Source organism: Procambarus clarkii, chromosome 1, assembly GCF_040958095.1.
Source record: "Procambarus clarkii isolate CNS0578487 chromosome 1, FALCON_Pclarkii_2.0, whole genome shotgun sequence".
Taxonomy (NCBI): Eukaryota; Metazoa; Arthropoda; class Malacostraca; order Decapoda; family Cambaridae; genus Procambarus; species Procambarus clarkii.
In genome coordinates, this window is record NC_091150.1 from 41,342,860 (window position 1) to 41,361,863 (window position 19,004).

The 19,004-nt window shown below is 41.8% G+C and overlaps 1 protein-coding gene across 6 annotated transcripts in view; it reads right to left on the bottom strand.

Moving 5' to 3' along the window:
• Positions 1–246: 246 nt before the first annotated feature.
• The window catches only part of LOC123759261 (WAS/WASL-interacting protein family member 2), a 150,212-nt gene continuing 131,454 nt past the window's right edge, over positions 247–19,004 (bottom strand). For all 6 annotated transcript variants that reach the window (XM_069338895.1, XM_069338938.1, XM_069339008.1 and 3 more), the window contains 4 exons: positions 10,900–10,965; positions 7,342–7,488; positions 4,761–4,847; positions 247–1,999 (listed from right to left, as the gene is read on the bottom strand). In XM_069338895.1, coding sequence (XP_069194996.1) covers positions 1,787–1,999; positions 4,761–4,847; positions 7,342–7,488; positions 10,900–10,965 — 513 coding nt within the window. In that variant the 3' untranslated portion in view covers positions 247–1,786. The remainder of the gene's footprint in view (positions 2,000–4,760; positions 4,848–7,341; positions 7,489–10,899; positions 10,966–19,004) is intronic.

Consider the following 19,004-nt stretch of genomic DNA (forward strand, 5'->3'; position numbering starts at 1 on the left):
TGAATGACTGGGTAGACATCTGAACAAGGAATTCCTTTCCGGGAAGTGTGCCTATACAGAAGGGGATCATCAAAGTGATAACGGGGGACGAGGAACGACATACCTCAAAATCATAGCACAAGTCCTAGTTAGAGGATTTGAGCCATGAACACTGGCTCGAGATGACTATCACGAGCTGGAGGGAAGAGGAGATTCATCAATACAACTTATACCTCCAAATTAAGGATTTAAAATAATTTTACGATGTGTGTTATTACATTTTATTGTAAAATTTATTTTACATACAAAGCTATTAAATAAAAAAACTAGTAGCTGTAGCAAGCTTTACTTCAATAGCAGTATTCCAAGTATTACATTAAAAAAAATATAGGTAACTCCTAAATTTGTATGGCAATTCTCTCCGTAATAGACTTAACAATATTTAAAAAATCTAGTATAACTTTGAATTCAAAGAACTAGATTCCTAGAATCAAAGGGGTATTTTGACCAGTAATTTATTTGTTGAAAGCCATATGCTACAAGCTGGAAAATATTCACAACACTTATCCCTAAATGCTTATCCCTTTCAGGAAATTTTCAATTGTGAAGCAAATTTATTGAGCTGCTAACAAAATTTCTTTTCAGTCTAAATTTTCCTCACCACATTGAGTTATCACAGACAGTATGGTACTAAAATAATCTAGTTTCGATGCAAAACTTTGTATGACTTCAAGAACGCACACAACAGTATACAGTATTTAAATCCTATTTTACAAATATTTATCTGAGCAAAGATGTTTTAACAGTCAACTTAATTGTGTTCGTCTCATACGTTTGGCTCTGTTTAGTCTTGTATGTACAATAGTTAAATTTCTTCACTGATATCTATAGCACGTATGTTATTGAGAAAGCAGAAATAAATTAAGAAGCATATACTAAATAACAAAATGAAACAGCCTTACTCAAAACTAATTTTTTTTTTTTTTACTCCAGTCATTTCACATAGGCTGGACAAAATCTCCCCATTACAAACTGGATATTTCATTCCATTAATATGTTAACTCGCATCGACTAAGAAAACTTCTGCAAATATACGACTTAAAAGAATTAAAATAGGGTTGATATATTTTGCTGTCATTCAGCTATATTACCAAGACTATATGGTGATTAAAAAGCAATCAATCAAAAGCATCATTACAGTTAACTACTTTTGCCCATCAAATTTAGAGCCATTTCCCAATATCTTTACAAGTTTAAAGTACCAGTTAACATTTGCTATGCCAAACATATTACAAACTCATACTATAGCAAAAAATAACATTAAATGCTTCTTTTATGAGTAGCAATGTGTGTTTTATTCAATTTGTATATGCATTATAAACACCAAATATACAAGTTCATGTCAATGTTGGTAAACTTTTTTCAAAATTAACATTTTTCTGTTAAATCTATCCTGGATTAAACAAGATTTAACGAAATAATTAGACCAGTAGATTTTGTCCATATTATACTGAAGCCAGTCTGGTCGAGGTATGTCCTATTCTGTCCACGTTGTCCTCTCCTGCCTCGGTTGACAGCAGGTGTGTGTTTACCCCTCTCGGTTGACAGCAGGGGTGTGTTTTTACCCCTCTCGGTTGACAGCAGGTGTGTTTTTACCCCTCTCGGTTGACAGCAGGTGTGTTTTTACCCCTCTCGGTTGACAGCAGGTGTGTTTTTACCCCTCTCGGTTGACAGCAGGTGTGTGTTTACCTCTTTCGGTTGACAGCAGGTGTATGTTTACCCCTCTCGGTTGACAGCAGGTGTGTGTTTACCTCTTTCGGTTGGCAGCAGGTTTGTTGCTCTGGATAGAGGCACATTTTGGAATGTGTCTGTCTGCGGCGGCCTCGGCGAACTTGCGGCCACAGTGCGGGCAGGGAATGTAGTCAGAGTTGTCAGTGGGCGGCGGCTCTGTGCCAGCCTTGGCCGCGCGGATCGTGGCGATGAAGTCTTCGTGTTGCTTTTTCCAGTCTTTTTTCTTGGGCTGTCAAGAAAAAAAAATATATAAATATACGTGACATTAGTAAAATATTATTTAGGCTCTTAAATCTTTTACTTATATGTACTGCACATGTGTAAGATTTTTCAAATGTTAGTAAATATTTTGGTATATACGAGTTAAGACATGACATGACTTCATTATTTCCTTCTTGGGTTAATTTAGGACCGCATAATGTTCGTGATCCACAATCATACAATGTTTAGCTTTACAGCTCTTGCTGTTATATTCAGATACGAGAATACACATGTTGGATTTCTATGCGTGTTGAACCTTGACGAATTACTTTATGTATATAGTGTTTAAACCTCGCCAAATGTCTAATGTGTATTATATGGTGGAGTAAAAGTTGGGGGTTATACTGCACAGTGGGTGTGGGGGGTATACTGCACAGTGGGTGTGGGGGGGTATACTGCACAGTGGGTGTGGGGGGGTATACTGCACAGTGGGTGTGGGGGGGTATACTGCACAGTGGGTGTGGGGGGGGGTATACTGCACAGTGGGTGTGGGGGGGGGTATACTGCACAGTGGGTGTGGGGGGTATACTGCACAGTGGGTGTGGGGGTGTATACTGCACAGCAGGTGGGGGGTATACTGCACAGCAGGTGGGGGGTATGCTGCACAGCAGGTGGGGGGTATACTGCACAGCAGGTGGGGGGTATACTGCACAGCAGGTGGGGGGTATACTGCACAGCAGGTGGGGGGTATACTGCACAGCAGGTGGGGGTATACTGCACAGCAGGTGGGGGGTATACTGCACAGCAGGTGGGGGGTATACTGCACAGCAGGTGGGGGGGTATACTGCACAGCAGGTGGGGGTATACTGCACAGCAGGTGGGAAATGCGTTAACTTCATGCAGTTTTATTTTAACCCTTAACAGTTGTTAACAATTGTAACAAGTAAGACATTTCCTCTAATATAGCCGACAACTTCCTCTGATGCCGTTTCCAACCTCGAACACAGAGCCTTTGATTATTTTGGCAATTTCCTTTTGTAATCATACTCTGGTAAATTCTACTTTAATCTGTAAGTAGTCTTCTTTCTTCAGTTTCTGGTAGTATGCATTTATCTGGGTCGAAGTCCAGTAGGCATTTTTCAGCCTCCTCTCGTGTTGTGTCAAGTTCACTGTGAAAGTTATCACACTTTCCCTGTTCCGAGTCTCCAGTACTTCCCGTTGTCAGGGACACGAAGCCTTAAATTAGGTTCATCGAGTTCGCCCTAGGCCAGCTGACCCTCAGAAGGATGCAAACTACAGCTGCCTAACTCCTGAGTACTTCTCTTACTGCTAAGGAAGCTGTTTGTCCTGCCTGAGGGTTGAACTCTAGTCCCTCAGTTGTGTGCCCAGGACGTACACCATCAGTAAACATACTATATCACCTGGGTTATGATTCCCATGTCAGACTAAGCAGCAGTATCCAACAGTCTGGTTGACCACATCAGACACCAGGAGGCCTGGTTACGGGGACATTGTTTCCTAGAAATATCACAAAGGGAGGAATACAAATGAGCTAGTACTGATGCTTGAAGTATACTTCTCTATTCCTCTCCCTCGTCTAGATTAGTTTTGCCAAGCAGAATTTTAATTTGCTTAATCAATGTTTGAGGATACTTAAGCTGTTCTGAATGTTCTTAAGATCTACTTTGAATTCGATTTTTAATTGCAGGGGATGCTCGCTAGTAGCGCTGGTCTGTAGCCATCTTTTGCCACTTTCTTGAATACGATACTGGAACCTCTTTGGAAATTTTCCAACACTGGAATCTCTCCCTTTTCCAGAGAGGAGATGAATAAGTCGAGATTTTCCCCTTAATAGGGTCACAGCTAATCGATTTCAACTAAGTAAACAAACAGAGGAAGGGCAGGAGGGAGTGAAAGACAGACAGACAGCCAGGCAAAGACAGACAGACAAAGACAGCCAAAGACATTGAAGTATATTGGAATAACAGATACCATAAGACCTCTGGGAATAAAAGGAAAGTTATCTGTCAAGAACATTAACTAAACTGTCCCTGGTACAGCCACACATCCCAGCGGTACAGACGAGATCAGGATAATAGGAAAGCAGAAGTTGGAGGACACCTGGTCCCGCCTCACTCACTCACTCATCACTCACACCAACCTTTGCCTGCAAGGAAACAAAAATAATATTTATGAGACGGAAACAAGAGAACAGACAGCCAGACAGTGACCACAAAATGCAGTTCTCTTACTGTACTTAAGACACAAAAGAACTTCTTTGTTATAAGAACTTAAGAAGAAGAATGTGTTTTAAGTTCTTCTTAAGACAAGTTTTCTGAGCCTGTATAAAGCTCAGCAGAAGGTGATTGCCTTAAAGTAATCTGTTATTACTGTAATCTAAAGTGTTACGTGGCGTGTTTGTATATTAACTTTTATACATGTTTTTCATTGGAAAGATGTTATAATTGAAAAATAGGGAGACAATTGACAAGCCGCTGGCTTCTTGTGCCTATCGTGCCCACTGGAGATGGTGGCCCTCTGGTAAATCCAGATATCCAGGAGACACGACAGAATTGGTCGTCCAACCCTCTCTGGCGGGCCAGAGTTTAAGCTCCTAGAGCTACACAACACCTCTACCTTCAAACAATTAGCTTTCTCTCTCTATTAATAATTACCTGCAAATACTACTACTACTTTGCCTATTAATTTGTAAATACACATCTAAACTTTGCGAGCCTTTTCAATTTTTCGATGAAAATGAGTGTGAAAACTGTGTGAATATGACGTACCTTGGGAGGGTCCACCAAGTGCTTCCCTTTGGCTATGTAGACCTCGGCTTCTGTACCCTTGGTTCTCATCTTAACGGGATCAAATGCCTGAAGGGGGAGAAAAACCACCAAATTTAACAAATACCAGAATATTACACACAACACCAGGCACATTGAACCTATTCTCAGACATCACATACTTGGTGGCTATATAGTCCGTTACAGCATGCTGTATTGGTATAAACGTACGTGCATGCACAGACCTCACGAGACACTTCCAGCCTCTTACAGGTTAACATATCTTATGAACGTGAATAAGGAATTTGGAGTTTTGTGAGAGAACTCTATCTAGGCCTGTTGCTAGGTCCAAGACTAGAGTGTGACGGTGCTGGAGACGCTCCACGCAACGCAATACCTGCAAACAGTTCGCGAATAAGCAGTGAAAGATCTCTCTCGCGCACACACACACACTAATGGAGTAAATGTACTGAACAATTCTGAGGAGCTATGAAGTAGGCTAGAGAGAATATTCTCACCACCACCCACCCCTCTCATCCCACTCATTGTACACCACAGGCACAGGGGTGCGTGGTGGGAGGTACGGTAAACCCTAGAATACATACACTAAGAAGTACAGTACACCAGCATTTGCCAACACATGCTGATGGGGCGCGCGCGCGCACACACACACACACACACACACACACACACACACACACACACACACACACACACACACACACACACACACACACACACACACACAAAATGATGACTATGGCAGTAAAGGAACACTGTAAACAAAACAAGAGTCTCACCAACCTTCTTTATGTTCCAACGAGAAGATAAAAATAGATACAAAATAATTGGATATAGAAATTAAATACAAAGAGGCTCAGTGCTACTATTATATGAAGCTTAAAATGAACCAGTCTAGGATGAACAGCTTGAGTTATGAGGCATTTTCAATGAATTCAAATATGACAATTCATGAATACAAATTTTAATAATTGAGTATTTTATTTATTTTTATATTTTATATATATATATATATATATATATATATATATATATATATATATATATATATATATATATATATATGGGGGGGTACCACCACTGGTGTAATTATAGGGACCCACAGCCTCAGAGAAGGGAACACAGAGCACTCAGGGAAAAACTTGACATTTAACTCTGAATACGAAAGAGTGTTCACTTCTACCACCCCCTTTTTATTATATATATATATATATATATATATATATATATATATATATATATATATATATATATATATATATATATATAGCGACAGTACGTATACATAATGAAAATTCCGTACAACAAATTTTTAGAGGGTCAGAGAAAGAAGGCAACCCAACCTAGATCTAATTGTACAGCATTATACCTAACAGTGCATATCTATATTGGGCCTAAGATTGGTATTATTTCCCATTTAGTATTTTAATAATACAAAATGTGCACTGTGTGGTTTCAATGCTCATTTTATACATTCCGTCTCTGTAGCTTCAGAAGGTAAATATATATACATCTATACACTGAAGTTATTTGTGAATTATGTTATACCTTTAAGTGTGGGTATATTTCAACCAAAGCTTCACTGAAGGTGATACACGAGCACCTCCTTGGGTTAATGGGTTAAGCCAAAGACAAAACACTACAAATACGACGTGTTAACGCATCAAATATTATTGTGAGAGTTCACATGGTATAATTTCGGAAGGCAACACCAAGGATTATACTCTTAGATTTTCATTAACAGAGCGCATGCCAAATTTTATAGGGCATTATTTTTATTGTAGTGTATTCTTCATTCTTTCCACTGTATTTTACAGTCTGTATCGGCACACTGACTTGGCGCTTTCTCCTCATTTACCTTAGCCATACCTATGCTTGACAAGACACTAAAGATGCTACTTTAATATTACTGTGCTTTATAGCGAATTCGTTAGAGTTATGAAATTAAGCACTATTTATAAACATTCAGGAAGAAAACCAAAGTATGGAAAGTAATGTGCATACTTTGCCAGTGCCATCTTGAAATCCAGGAGATATACGGAAAACCTTCTCTAAAGTTATATGTCCATGGTGAGGCAGAGATCACGAGCTCTGATTTACTTAAAACTTGGAATGTTCTTAGTATACCTAAAGATATACTTTAAATACCTTACAAATGTAAAAGTTTGCACGAGAGAAATTAGACTAACGTTAGCTAAAGAATCTAAAAAATGTATCCAAATACACATTACTTATAAAGTGGAGAGGCTACTTGCAAATTATATTGATAACGCTTTACCCGAAACGCTTTGGGTAATAGTGGCTTTAGGCATTGTATGTACTAGCTCTATCTATAAATCCATCAATGTTTGTATCGCACCTTGTATGTATGTACTTTACCCGAATAAACATTTGAATTTTGAATTTATAATTCAAGTTGCATTTAAGCTGTGATATATATTAACGTTATAACCAACTGTATCTCTTATAAAACCGAGACAAAAAATATATTAAGAGTAATATATTTGCTATACTAATAGTATAATACGTAATCTAGACAAAATATATTAAGAGTTCAGCTTACCTTTCGTTTCTTGGACTTTGCTTGAGACTTTGCGCAGATAGTTTCGTGCTTTTCTAACCGATCTGGAGCGAAGTTGCGGCCACAAATCTTACAACTCTCCAGTCCTGGGGGCGGCTTGGAGGCCCGTGGAGAGGCAGCTGGGGCGTTCTGAAACATGTACACAGTACAGGCACTCGTGTTACTTAGGACAAGAGTACACCACACACACACACACACACACGCTCCACTACGGGCTCACCATAGCCCGTGCTACTTGGAACTTTTTGTTGCAAGTAGCGAATCTTAAACAACAGCTCCTCACGGTGAGATGGCCTACGTGTATGTGTTCATTAATGTGTTTCCTCCTTCCGTCAACACTTATATTATACATTATATTATATATTATACATTATATATTATATCCAAGGGTGCAACAATTTGCAGATACTTGAGTGAAGGACATTTGTCTTGAAACGTTCAAACAAAATTTTGTATCATTAAAGTGAGAATTTTACATACAAATTGTTTCACTCTGAAGTCAACAGAACAATTTGCATACAATAATATTGCCTGTAAATGACATGGATGCTACTGTAAACTGTTGCATTACCGAAATAAAACTGAACAGTATTTCAAATACATAATATATTTATAAGATGCTAAATCTCCACCCATGCAGCCGTACTGATTGAATCAATACATTAGTTATTAAGTCAATCATATACTAATGATTTCAGAGTGTTGTTGAACTTCAGGGGTATAGCAAGCCCTCTCCTATTCAAGTGTTTAGATAGAATTTGTTTAGATTTGCAAAGCTATCCGGTGTGTGTGGGCAGGTTGATGTGGTCTTATCCAGCTCCGTCACTCTTGCTATGTAATTCTTACTATATACAACATCTTAGGTCATACAATTAACTGTCAAGATTTGACATCTTGTTAGTTTATTTAACTAGTATCAGAACTCAAGCAGAAGCATAGAACTAATAATTTCGAAGAGAATTAACAACCTATACTCAATCAATGGCAAAGTCTAATGAACAATATGTTAAATGATGCTTTAATATGCAAGTCACTATAGTGAAGGTCCCAATTAAACGACTGAACGAATTTTATCAATATGTTCCGAGTAAATACTAATGATAAACGTAACATTTCTGCTCATAAAGAGGTGAATCACTGGCATGCATACAAGGCCACACCCGTATGTGACCCGGACGCACAGTGCCACCACCACGCACCGTAACTACAACGTTACTTAGCGCTAGCTTGCAACTACCTGAAACAACGTTGTGGTCACGTTGTGAACCACAACATTACAATACAACTGTAAGAGTCTGGGAAAACAGTTGTCATTGTAGAACAAATAAAAACATATCTAGTTCTATTATCTCATGCTGAATGGAAATTAAAAAAAGGTTTATATATATTTTACATACTAAAGATAAAAGCAACAGAAAATGCAGTGCTACAAGTACTATTCTAGAAATGCAGTTTCTTTGCTATAAGGTAATGATTAAACTAGAAATGCACCTTTTTCCTAAACAGTGCAGGCTGAATGCAGTCTCACTTTGAGGAGAGGATAACTTTTATAAAATACATCAAAATGCAACATATAAAAATAGTGTTTAGCCAGGCACACCGATATCAGGAGAATTATTGACTCGTGTGTGATTACCTCCTCAGAACTCTCCTCCGTTTCCTCACTATCGAACTAGGTAAAGAAAGGTCAAATTGTGGTTAGTAAATGCGTAATTCAACAACACAAACCGCATATATTAGCTATACTAAATGGTAAATTCCCTCGTTAATCAGGTATTTGTACCAATGCTGTAAAATATGGAGTTATATTTCGAGATTTCAATAACCTATCCATACGGAAATATTAAATAGTAGTCAAGCTCATCACAGACCTATCACATCAGCTACCCAATAATACTTCAGAGTATATATTATACAAAACCTTACTAATTATTAAGAATATAAAGAAATTCTTCTGTAATTTAACTTATGTTACTTCACCTACATTATATTGATGAGGGTACCCAACTGTGCTCAGGCCTACTCTAGGCCTACCAACTGTATTCAGACCTACTCTAAAGGTTTGTGCCAATAGGGCCGATCTCTCTTAAGGAGGGGAGGGAAGGTGGGTGGGGGGGGGGGAAAGTAAGGACGAACCCAACCAACTTGTGACTAACCATAAGTTGGCTAGCCTCCCCCCCCCCCAACTACCCACCACCCATAGTGTAATGAGGATAGAATCAAGGCTCTGGCCAGCCTTGGACACACAACCATATACTATTTTACATATATAACGAGTACCACAGTACTGCCAAACTTCTTCCTTTCCGGAATTACTGCTCAAGTAATTCTCATTTTTAAAATTAACTTTACTTCTCACAAGTCTCGTTAGAATTAACCTCAGGGTTAATTAACGTAATCAACGTCTTTATTTGTGAGAATAATATACAGCTGGAAATGTTTAATCACACATGTACAGGATTCTTACTAATATGCCAGAAATAACATTTGTCGAATATTGTTCTGTATGTAGTAGTCGTTGTTGTTGTTGTTAGGTATTAATATTACTGTTGCAATTGTTATGCAGATCTAAACCACGATAAAAATAACCCAAGGACGTATACCTTATATTTGAGCCCAGTACTGTATAGTACTGGGCTCAAATACCCTCCCTCAAGTACCCTCACATTGTTATTAAATTCTAAATATTTCATCAGCGCCTCTCGGCATCATTTGACTAACAAAACAACGTTAAGAAACATGATTACAAGAAGTGTTATTACAAAATGTATACACACGGTATACAGGATAACTAAACTATGACCCTTGAAGGATTCGAACCCGGTTCGGCAGGGGACCATGGCAGTTTGATACTAAAACCACTCATCCAGCGAGTGTCAGGAGTTGGGAAGGCTAACACCTACACGCCCCTGACAACACCACTGGCACTCTTCAGCATGCTAGCGTGGTCGAGTGATTTGATGATACAACTGGCCCCAAAAATATGCCAGGTGTGTTGTCGGGTAAATGTAGGTCTCCCAACACCTGACATTCGCTGGATGAGTGGTTGTAGTACTCAACTGCCAGAGGTATTGTACCCTGCCGAACCGGGTTCGAGTCCTTCAGGAGTCATTGTTTACAGGTATTCGTGGCTTGGGAACCATTCAAGCTTTACACATGTAGTGTATACGGAATCGATATATTATACAACTCTATGGGATCAACACGCCAGAGGTGAATTAGTCGTCACAACTCACGTCCAGGATCCGCGTGTTAATATTAAATGTCGCCCACAATTCTCTAAGCCAGAGAGTCCTGTACTCACCTAAATGTGCTTGCGGAGGTTGAGCTCTGGCTCTTTGGTCCCGCCTCTCAACTGTCAATCAACTGGTTTACAGATTCCTGGGCCTACTGGGCTCTATCATATCTACACTTAAAACTGTGTATGGAGTCAGCCTCCACCACATCACTACCTAATGCATTCCACCTGTTAACTACTCTGACACTGAAAATGTTCTTTCTAACGTCCCTGTGGCTCGTGTGAGCTACAGTCATAGTCACCTTGGGTTTGGGAGGCGGCTTGGGCTTGGTCCTGGCAGGCGGGGCCCCTCGCACGCTCGGCTTGCTCTGAAATGGTATGGCTTGTAATAAAAACTATACAAGAATAAATCATATATAAACAATGATATACGTACATCCAAAGCACCTTAAACTAGCTGTTGGCTTGTGTCAGTTTATAGACATGACTAAACATTCTAATTGGTACACAAGTTTGATATTGGCTTGTCCCCAAATTGAAAAGTTGAAGATGGCATCCTAACTGTCCAGTTGATAAGCTTTCAATCATTACACTCAACTAGTGGGTGGTATACATTGCTCATAGGCTTGCTAATGTATCCCAAACACTAACACCTATGTATACTTGCTCATGTATCGCCGTATTACATATTCTGCGAGTCAAAGGGTGCCGTCAGTGACCACTCAAGCCACGGTTGGGGTGACTGGTGGAGGGCCAGCCCGGCCTCCTAAGGGTTCCCAACGTCCAGAAAACGGTTAACTTAAAGTGTCCTCTCCTAACCTACCAGACTAAGTCAGAGGACCCAAAACAGAAAACGGGGCAGTAGGTCACTTTCGTGAGCCGCTTTCATTTCCTAGTACGACAATTTTTGGTTTACTGTAACACATACGATCGAAAAGCGACGTTCTTTGTAGGAGGCCAGGTTGTAGGTGGTGACCTTACGGTGCGGGGCCAACCCCCCACCAACCCAGGTCACCACTAATCTGGACTTGTTTTGACTGTATATGCGACTGTAGCCACTTTTATGTGAGAAAATATTGAAGCCATGCAACGGAGTCGAACCTGCGTCCCTGGACCCCTCAAGTGCGCACACTACCAGCTGGACCAGGATGGTCTATGGGCCCCCGTCATCCCTGGGCAAGGGTCAACATTCTTGCGGGATCACCATGTACAATAATATTACCCCTATAGCAGCCAGGCAGTCTCCGGTAACAGGCACCATTAAACTACCACAGGTCAATAATTATCTCATCATCCGAAAAACCATAAACTAAAAATATTTATATATTTCATGAAAATGGAATGATTTAAAAACTAACAATGTCAATAATTTGCTAAACTTAAATTCCTAAACTACGTTATTATTCTAGTATTTGTATTACTTTAATCTGGTGCTTTGAGGGGTTTTCTATCTTATAATGCCTTTTCATTTTCAATTAAAATATGTAATTTATATTTTTTGAATGACCAACAGATTTTAGCGTTGAGTGTGAGTGGTGTGAGCGGGGGGGGGGGGGGGGGAAGGGGGGGCGTTGATCCCTCTCCACCTTGATGGTATATTGACATCTTTGTCATTTATTGCTTCAATTCACGATATTTTTTTTTATTGTGTTTAAACTTTTAAAAACTTTAAACCTAACCCCGTGATATAATTTAGATATTTATAAATGTTTTTGATCAATTGCTTAAACGTGACCTTAACTTCTGATGATGAAAGCAGTTATGCTTTTGGAACGGTAACATTAACAATAATTTGACTTTTTAAGGTGTTCATCATAAGGAAATTGGCAGTTCTGCGAGAGTAAGAACGCCCCCCCCCCCAACTTGTTCGTGAAGAACTGTCCAGACACACAAATGGCTCAAGACAATGTCTTATGCCTTTAGCCGCCCCACTACACATCTTCCAGCTGCAAGGCTCTCGATTTACAGGCAAGACAACACCTTTAAAAGTGACTTGTGTACAAACAAAAAATCTCCACGAGAAGATTTACGAGAGGTTTGATCATTTGTACACACAACCTGACCATCAGATATCACAACGACGCCGGTCGACCGAGCGGACAGCACCAGGCACCGGGGAGAAACAATAGGCAGAGTTTCTTTCACCCTATGCCCCTGTTACCTAGCAGTAAAATAGGTACCTGGGTGTTAATCAGCTGTCACGGGCTGCTTCCTGGGGGTGGAGGCCTGGTCGAGGACCGGGCCGCGGGGACACTAAAAAGCCCCGAAATCATCTCAAGATAACCTCAAGATAACGCCCGAATACTCTACACGTATAACATCAATAGGAGAGATGAGTAGCTCTTTAGCCATGTCTTAATACACAAGTTCAAGAAGTATCATGCATGTCGCGCTCAGGTCCACCCTACCATCTCCATGACCAAGACGTTACTCCCAGTGTGTACCACACCTGCTCCGGCCTGACTGAATACATGGTACAATAACCGTCCCCTTGACTGGGGAACATGTCTCATCAAACATCTCTCACACTCTCGCTCCGATGATTATAACGAGCTTCACCCAAGCTAATCCTCAATAAACAGTCAGGCCCAATAAAACTGAAACGTATACTTTGGCGAATTACTTTTCCAACATCCTAACCTAGCAGCTATCAATGACCAAATGTTATATTATTTCTTATCGATTTGTTAATTATTCACTAGGAAATTAACTAAGCATAGTACTAATTTAAAAAAAAAAAAACAAGAGGACAAATCAGCTCACCGCTGCACACCCCATATTCCAACTCTCGACAATGAAGACGCTACTGACGAACTATCATCAGTTTTCCTGTTAACGATTCAGCTGCCACCAGCCGCCGGCGTGGCCCCGGGTCTTCTTGGCGAGGTCTTGGTTGGTCTCTCTTAAGACTTGACAGCTAAGAACTTGTCATATCTGCAGCTTCCACTAAGTGCTGACCGCACGTCTCGTGTATGGTTTGGTTAAGTCGCAACACAACTTTATCCAGTTCTCAGTGTGTTTAGTCCAATATTAAATCATCTTATTACAGCTCGGCACTAGATAAATTGCAATTCATTCAAATATGCCTCCAACTCTGGCAGAATATTTAACTACCTTAGCAGCGTCTCTAGTTTTTAGTTTAATTCCCTTTAAGTACAGGCTTAATTTTGTTTTATTTAACTAGGAGTTAAAACACGATCAAAAACACCAACATTACCGTTAATTATAACCAAGAAATAAATTAATATTACACAAAAAAAACTAACTTTAGATTAATATATTGTAAGAAAATCAAGTTGGTATCCCCTTGCAGGGGAGAGAAAACGGGCTACATTATACAGAGCACGACGCTTCCACACCTCTGAATGGTCAACAATTTTGCGCCTCCACCAACTTGGTCCAAGAAGGGACCCAGCGGCGCAGTGGCAACACTCGCGCTTCACGAGCGGTTGGGATAAGATTCGTTTCCCGGCCGGGGAGGAGTGACTGGGCGCCAATCCTCAACTGTACGCCTCTGTTCACCTAGTAGTGATTCGGCACCTGGTGGTTGAACCATTGGTGGGTCCATATTACAGGGAAACTAGTGGGTTAGTTATGGGAAGAGAGAGCTCTCAGCCTGCTAACAGGAGTCGGTAGTTTACTGCTCCTGTACTCACCTGTGTAGGGAAATGTGGGCGCACGCATAATGGTAGTGCATAGGGATATATATATATATATATAAACCCGGATAGATGTACCCAGCTTTTCAGTGGATATATATATAGAGATTACTTTGACTCTGGACCATGACCAAATCCAAAGTATTCTTGCTGGTTGGTCAGAGAATAATTGCTGTCATCTTAATGCCCTCCCAGTGGGTATTAACTCCAGTGGGTATTGAGGCCAACGCCAAACCATTTGTTAATTGGTTTGTGAACAAGGATGTACACACCGGGATGTGAACCTCTGTGCACTATGTGTACACTTACGTCCTGGACCTTTGTCCTGGACCTTTGTCCTGGACAACAACAGGCTTACTAGTGGGTCACTAAGCTATTGAGGCGACCTTAACCCTCCAAGAGGAGGACAACCCTTCACCAAACCAACTTCTTAATATTCAAGCCTTAAGTTTTTAATTAATGGAAACAACATATCAACATGTAGTAAAACAAAGTTGGACCAGCTCCAAACATTATTAAGTAGTTTGAAAATAAATATACGCGATATAGAGCAAGTGTTGGCAGTCGATCCCCCTCACCCCTTAGGGAGGGGTGAGGGGGGGGGTCACTGACACCAGGTAAGCCAGACAGACAACAACTGCTCAACACCTGCCGCCAGGTTTTATTGATCGATAAGGGGCTAACGAACGCGCCCAACCCCCCCCCCCTTCCCCCTGCACGTGGTAGCCACTATATGACTCAACGCTTCGCTATAAGCGGCGGGATAATTAAAATTAATTATATTTAAGAGTATTTCATACAAAGTAGAACAGTAATAACGAGGCATGGTCTGTACTGCATTTTCCGAAATTAGTTAAAATACAAACAAACGTGCAACGAATGTATTTAGAGAAATAAAGAACTTTAACCCACTGCAAACCTATTGGAAGACTAACTGAATAATAAATTATTTAGCGTCGTGATCATTGGTGACGTGTACAACACACTGTTGTGTTGCGCCGCAGAACCTGTGATAAAGAGTATCATCACTATCATCACTAGTAAATTATTCATAGTCTGTCACCTGTCCTTTGATAAGCTGGAGCGACTACTTGAGCCACACACACTGTCCGTCTGGCAGTATTGTCAGAGCACACGTGTTAACCACAGGTGTTGAGAGCAAGCTGTGGGCAGATGCACCTCCTTAACCTTTTACAATGGTGCAGCGAATACTAATCGTGTGCAACCTCTATATCGATACTTGGCTATGAATACATACAATAAAATTTATTACAGAAGTATGTAGAAAACCAAGAACATCTAGGAATCCAAATTAATGCCAATCAGGGATAGGAAATCACGAACATCAAAAAGCATGCAATGAAGAAGTAACCAAATTCACGTTCTCCTTTCTCGTGGTGGAGGTGCAGGTGGGGGAGGTGCAGGTGGGGGAGGTGCAGGTGGTGGGGGTGCAGGTGGTGGGGGTGCAGGTGGTGGGGGTGCAGGTGGTGGGGGTGCAGGTGGTGGGGGTGCAGGTGGTGGAGGTGCAGGTGGTGGAGGTGCAGGTGGTGGGGGTGCAGGTGGTGGGGGTGCAGGTGGTGGGGGTGCAGGTGGTGGAGGTGCAGGTGGGGGAGGTGCAGGTGGTGGGGGTGCAGGTGGTGGGGGTGCAGGTGGTGGGGGTGCAGGTGGTGGGGGTGCAGGTGGTGGGGGTGCAGGTGGTGGAGGTGCAGGTGGTGGAGGTGCAGGTGGGGGAGGTGCAGGTGGGGGAGGTGCCAGCGGGACTAGTGACCCCACATGACGGCCCTATTACAGGTGCCATCAAAGTGACCGCGCTACAACCTGTCAAACGTAGCTGTCACACCAATGTTGTTATAGCCCAGACCTTCTGGATTGGTAAATTTAATTTTGTCGTTATTAAAAAAGACAAGAAATGACGTATTGGTGCCATTCACCCTCAGAATGAGACCAACGATGAATGACTGATCGAGTGCCTGACATCATTGAGGACACGTGTCCGGGTGACTTAAAACCTTTCAAGAGTACGCTAGCTAGGATTGTTGTTTTCCTGAGATCTATAGTTCCCAGTGCCTTGTTGGCTATCCCGGGTCGCTACTGCAAATCTTAGCTTGGGGGACCATTCAAGTTCCTACACACAGCTGTAGGAACATTCAGTTTGGTGAAGAGCATTCAAGATCTATACGCTCGAGGGATGGATACAATATCCTTACTGACTCTCCACGAGAGAGTAATGGGTGCAGGTGGACCCCCCACAGCCTACCTGTATTGATATCCCAGTGCTGGCAGTGGGGGTATAGTACTGGGCTTCCACCTCTGCGACCCACGACCAGCCACATTAAGGGGTCATAGAGTGGATATTGATACATTATAGATAAATGTGATGCGGTCAGAGTCGAGGCGCATGTTCTCCGGCGAACCAGCCTGAGCTACAATATAAATAAATTTACTCCACTTGTGAACAAAGCCGATTATGGGAAAAATAAGCGAGCAAAGCCTTTATACGCGGCTTAAAAGCTGGGCCAGACCTCGCCTCACCGGTCCACCACACACGAAAGCTGGGCCAGTCCTCGTCCCACCTGTCCACAAGCATCTCACTAATCAATATACTCCACATGTTTCATTACACGGAAGTGAGGTTTTCAACAAGCATGTGTCACCACGTAATGTGTGTCACCATGTAAGATGTATCCAACGCTCCCCACACACCGCGCGCCTTTGCGTTCACACTGCGCTATTCCGTTTGATCGGTCGACCCGGTCCTTTCATGAGAGCGTTCAGCTTTGGATATCAACAACGCACTTCAACTAAGCTTTCACATTGCTTTCATCACAGTTATCCGACATACAACCCATGATACGTATTTCCAAGTTCACTTCGCCCTCAAAAGCCTTTTCCACTTCAGCTGAACAGGAATTTTGAGTTTAAAGATTTAATAGTTCCATACACTTTACACAATTATATATATATATATATACTACATTATATATGTATGCATGTATATATATGTATGTATGTATGTATGTACAAGGCCACTATGTAACAACACTAGGTGACCGAGGACCAGCAAGTGTTTACAAACACTGCTTGGCGGGTAAATGAGGCATTAGTCGGGTGCGCGCGCACGAGGAGGAGGTGGGGCTGCCAGTGCTCGCCGGCCCCCGTAACACCACCCCGGGAGGAAAGTGAAAAGCAATATGTCTGTCTGTCTCTGTCTCTCGTGTATAAAGAATTGTTTTGCATCGCTATATTAAACTAACAAATTGCCTGTGTCGAAGTTGATCAAACCTATCCAGCATTCACAGTCTTGAACCCAAGACAAAGAGGAACACCCTCCTTCCCCCTCGTCCTAAAAAGAACGTGCTAATCCGTCCACGCGACAACTTCAGCGCGCACATGTACACACGTCCTATAATGTACACATGCCGCTCATGCTCCTAAAATTAACGTCCATATAGTAACTATATGATAGAAAGTACCGGGATGGACCACCAAAAAGTTGACTTTCGTATTATGGAATTTAGACAAACTGTTCGCTATTTTTCTTATTAGCAACAAAGACTTGACCTACACGAGCTCTGAGCAATACTAGGCCTAATGCACGCTTTCTTTGGCCTAGTATAGCACTAGGTGCTGTACTAGGCCTAGGAATCAGTTAGGTTTGCAGCTATATTTTTACAGGATTAAACAAAATTACAACAAGAGGTTTACCGGAGCTGCAGTACGCAGGATGGTTAGTCATACAGGGGCCCTCTGAAATGCTTTTTGCGCTACTGCTCACAGGATGAGTATGGGGTGCACAAACTAGCCGCCTCCGGCGGCAACAATTCAATTCAGAGACATGTGATAAGTAGTCTACACTGGCAGACACTGAGGTGCATTATGAGGATGCCATGAACCCTCGAATACAATTATGATATAAAACGTCTTGCAAAACTCTACGGACTCTGCCACGAGTATTTAACATTCTCAACAAAAGTAGAAATAACTTGCCATGTCGACCATGTCGAGGCCCTTTTCACCGTCAACAAACTTTAAAATTAAATAATGATAAAACATTATTTTTTTTACTGATAATGAATTAAATATCTCACCGGGAGATACGAGATCAGTAAAAGTACTAAAGGCTGATCATGACCCACGCTGGAGCACACTATTTATACGTGGTATCAACAAAGAACTCTAGTGTCCCAGCCATCGTCCCCGGCGCGAGCAGGGGGGGGGGGGGGCACTAAACAATTCATACCAACCTTCAACTAGTGCTGTCGATAGAATGAAGAATGAGTTACCCGAGCCAGGGTTACTACTGCTCGGCCTTACCATATATACCGAAGATACTTTGCTGGACAGCGGCGTTCAAGCGCCCGGGAGTGGCGCACATGCACTCTATAGTGGCGGGAAACTATTTGGTGTCCTATTGTAGGAGAAACGAAGCCTTTTTGGCGTGTATAGGCCACTCTAAATATTGATTTTGCTTAGGATGCAGCCTACAACACTTCCCTAACTCTAAACTATATTTACTGCTATGGTGTTAGGGGCTGTCAGGTGCCCCTGACAACTGGCAGGGGCACCTGACAGCCGAGTGGACAGCGCTTTGGATTCATAGTCCAGAGGATCCGGGTTTGATCCCCGGTGGAGGCGGAGACAAATGGGCAAAAGGTTTCTTTCACCCTGATTCTCCTGTTACCTAGCAGTAAATAGGTACCTGGGAGTTAGACAGCTGCTACGGGCTGCTTCCTGGGGATGTGTAACAA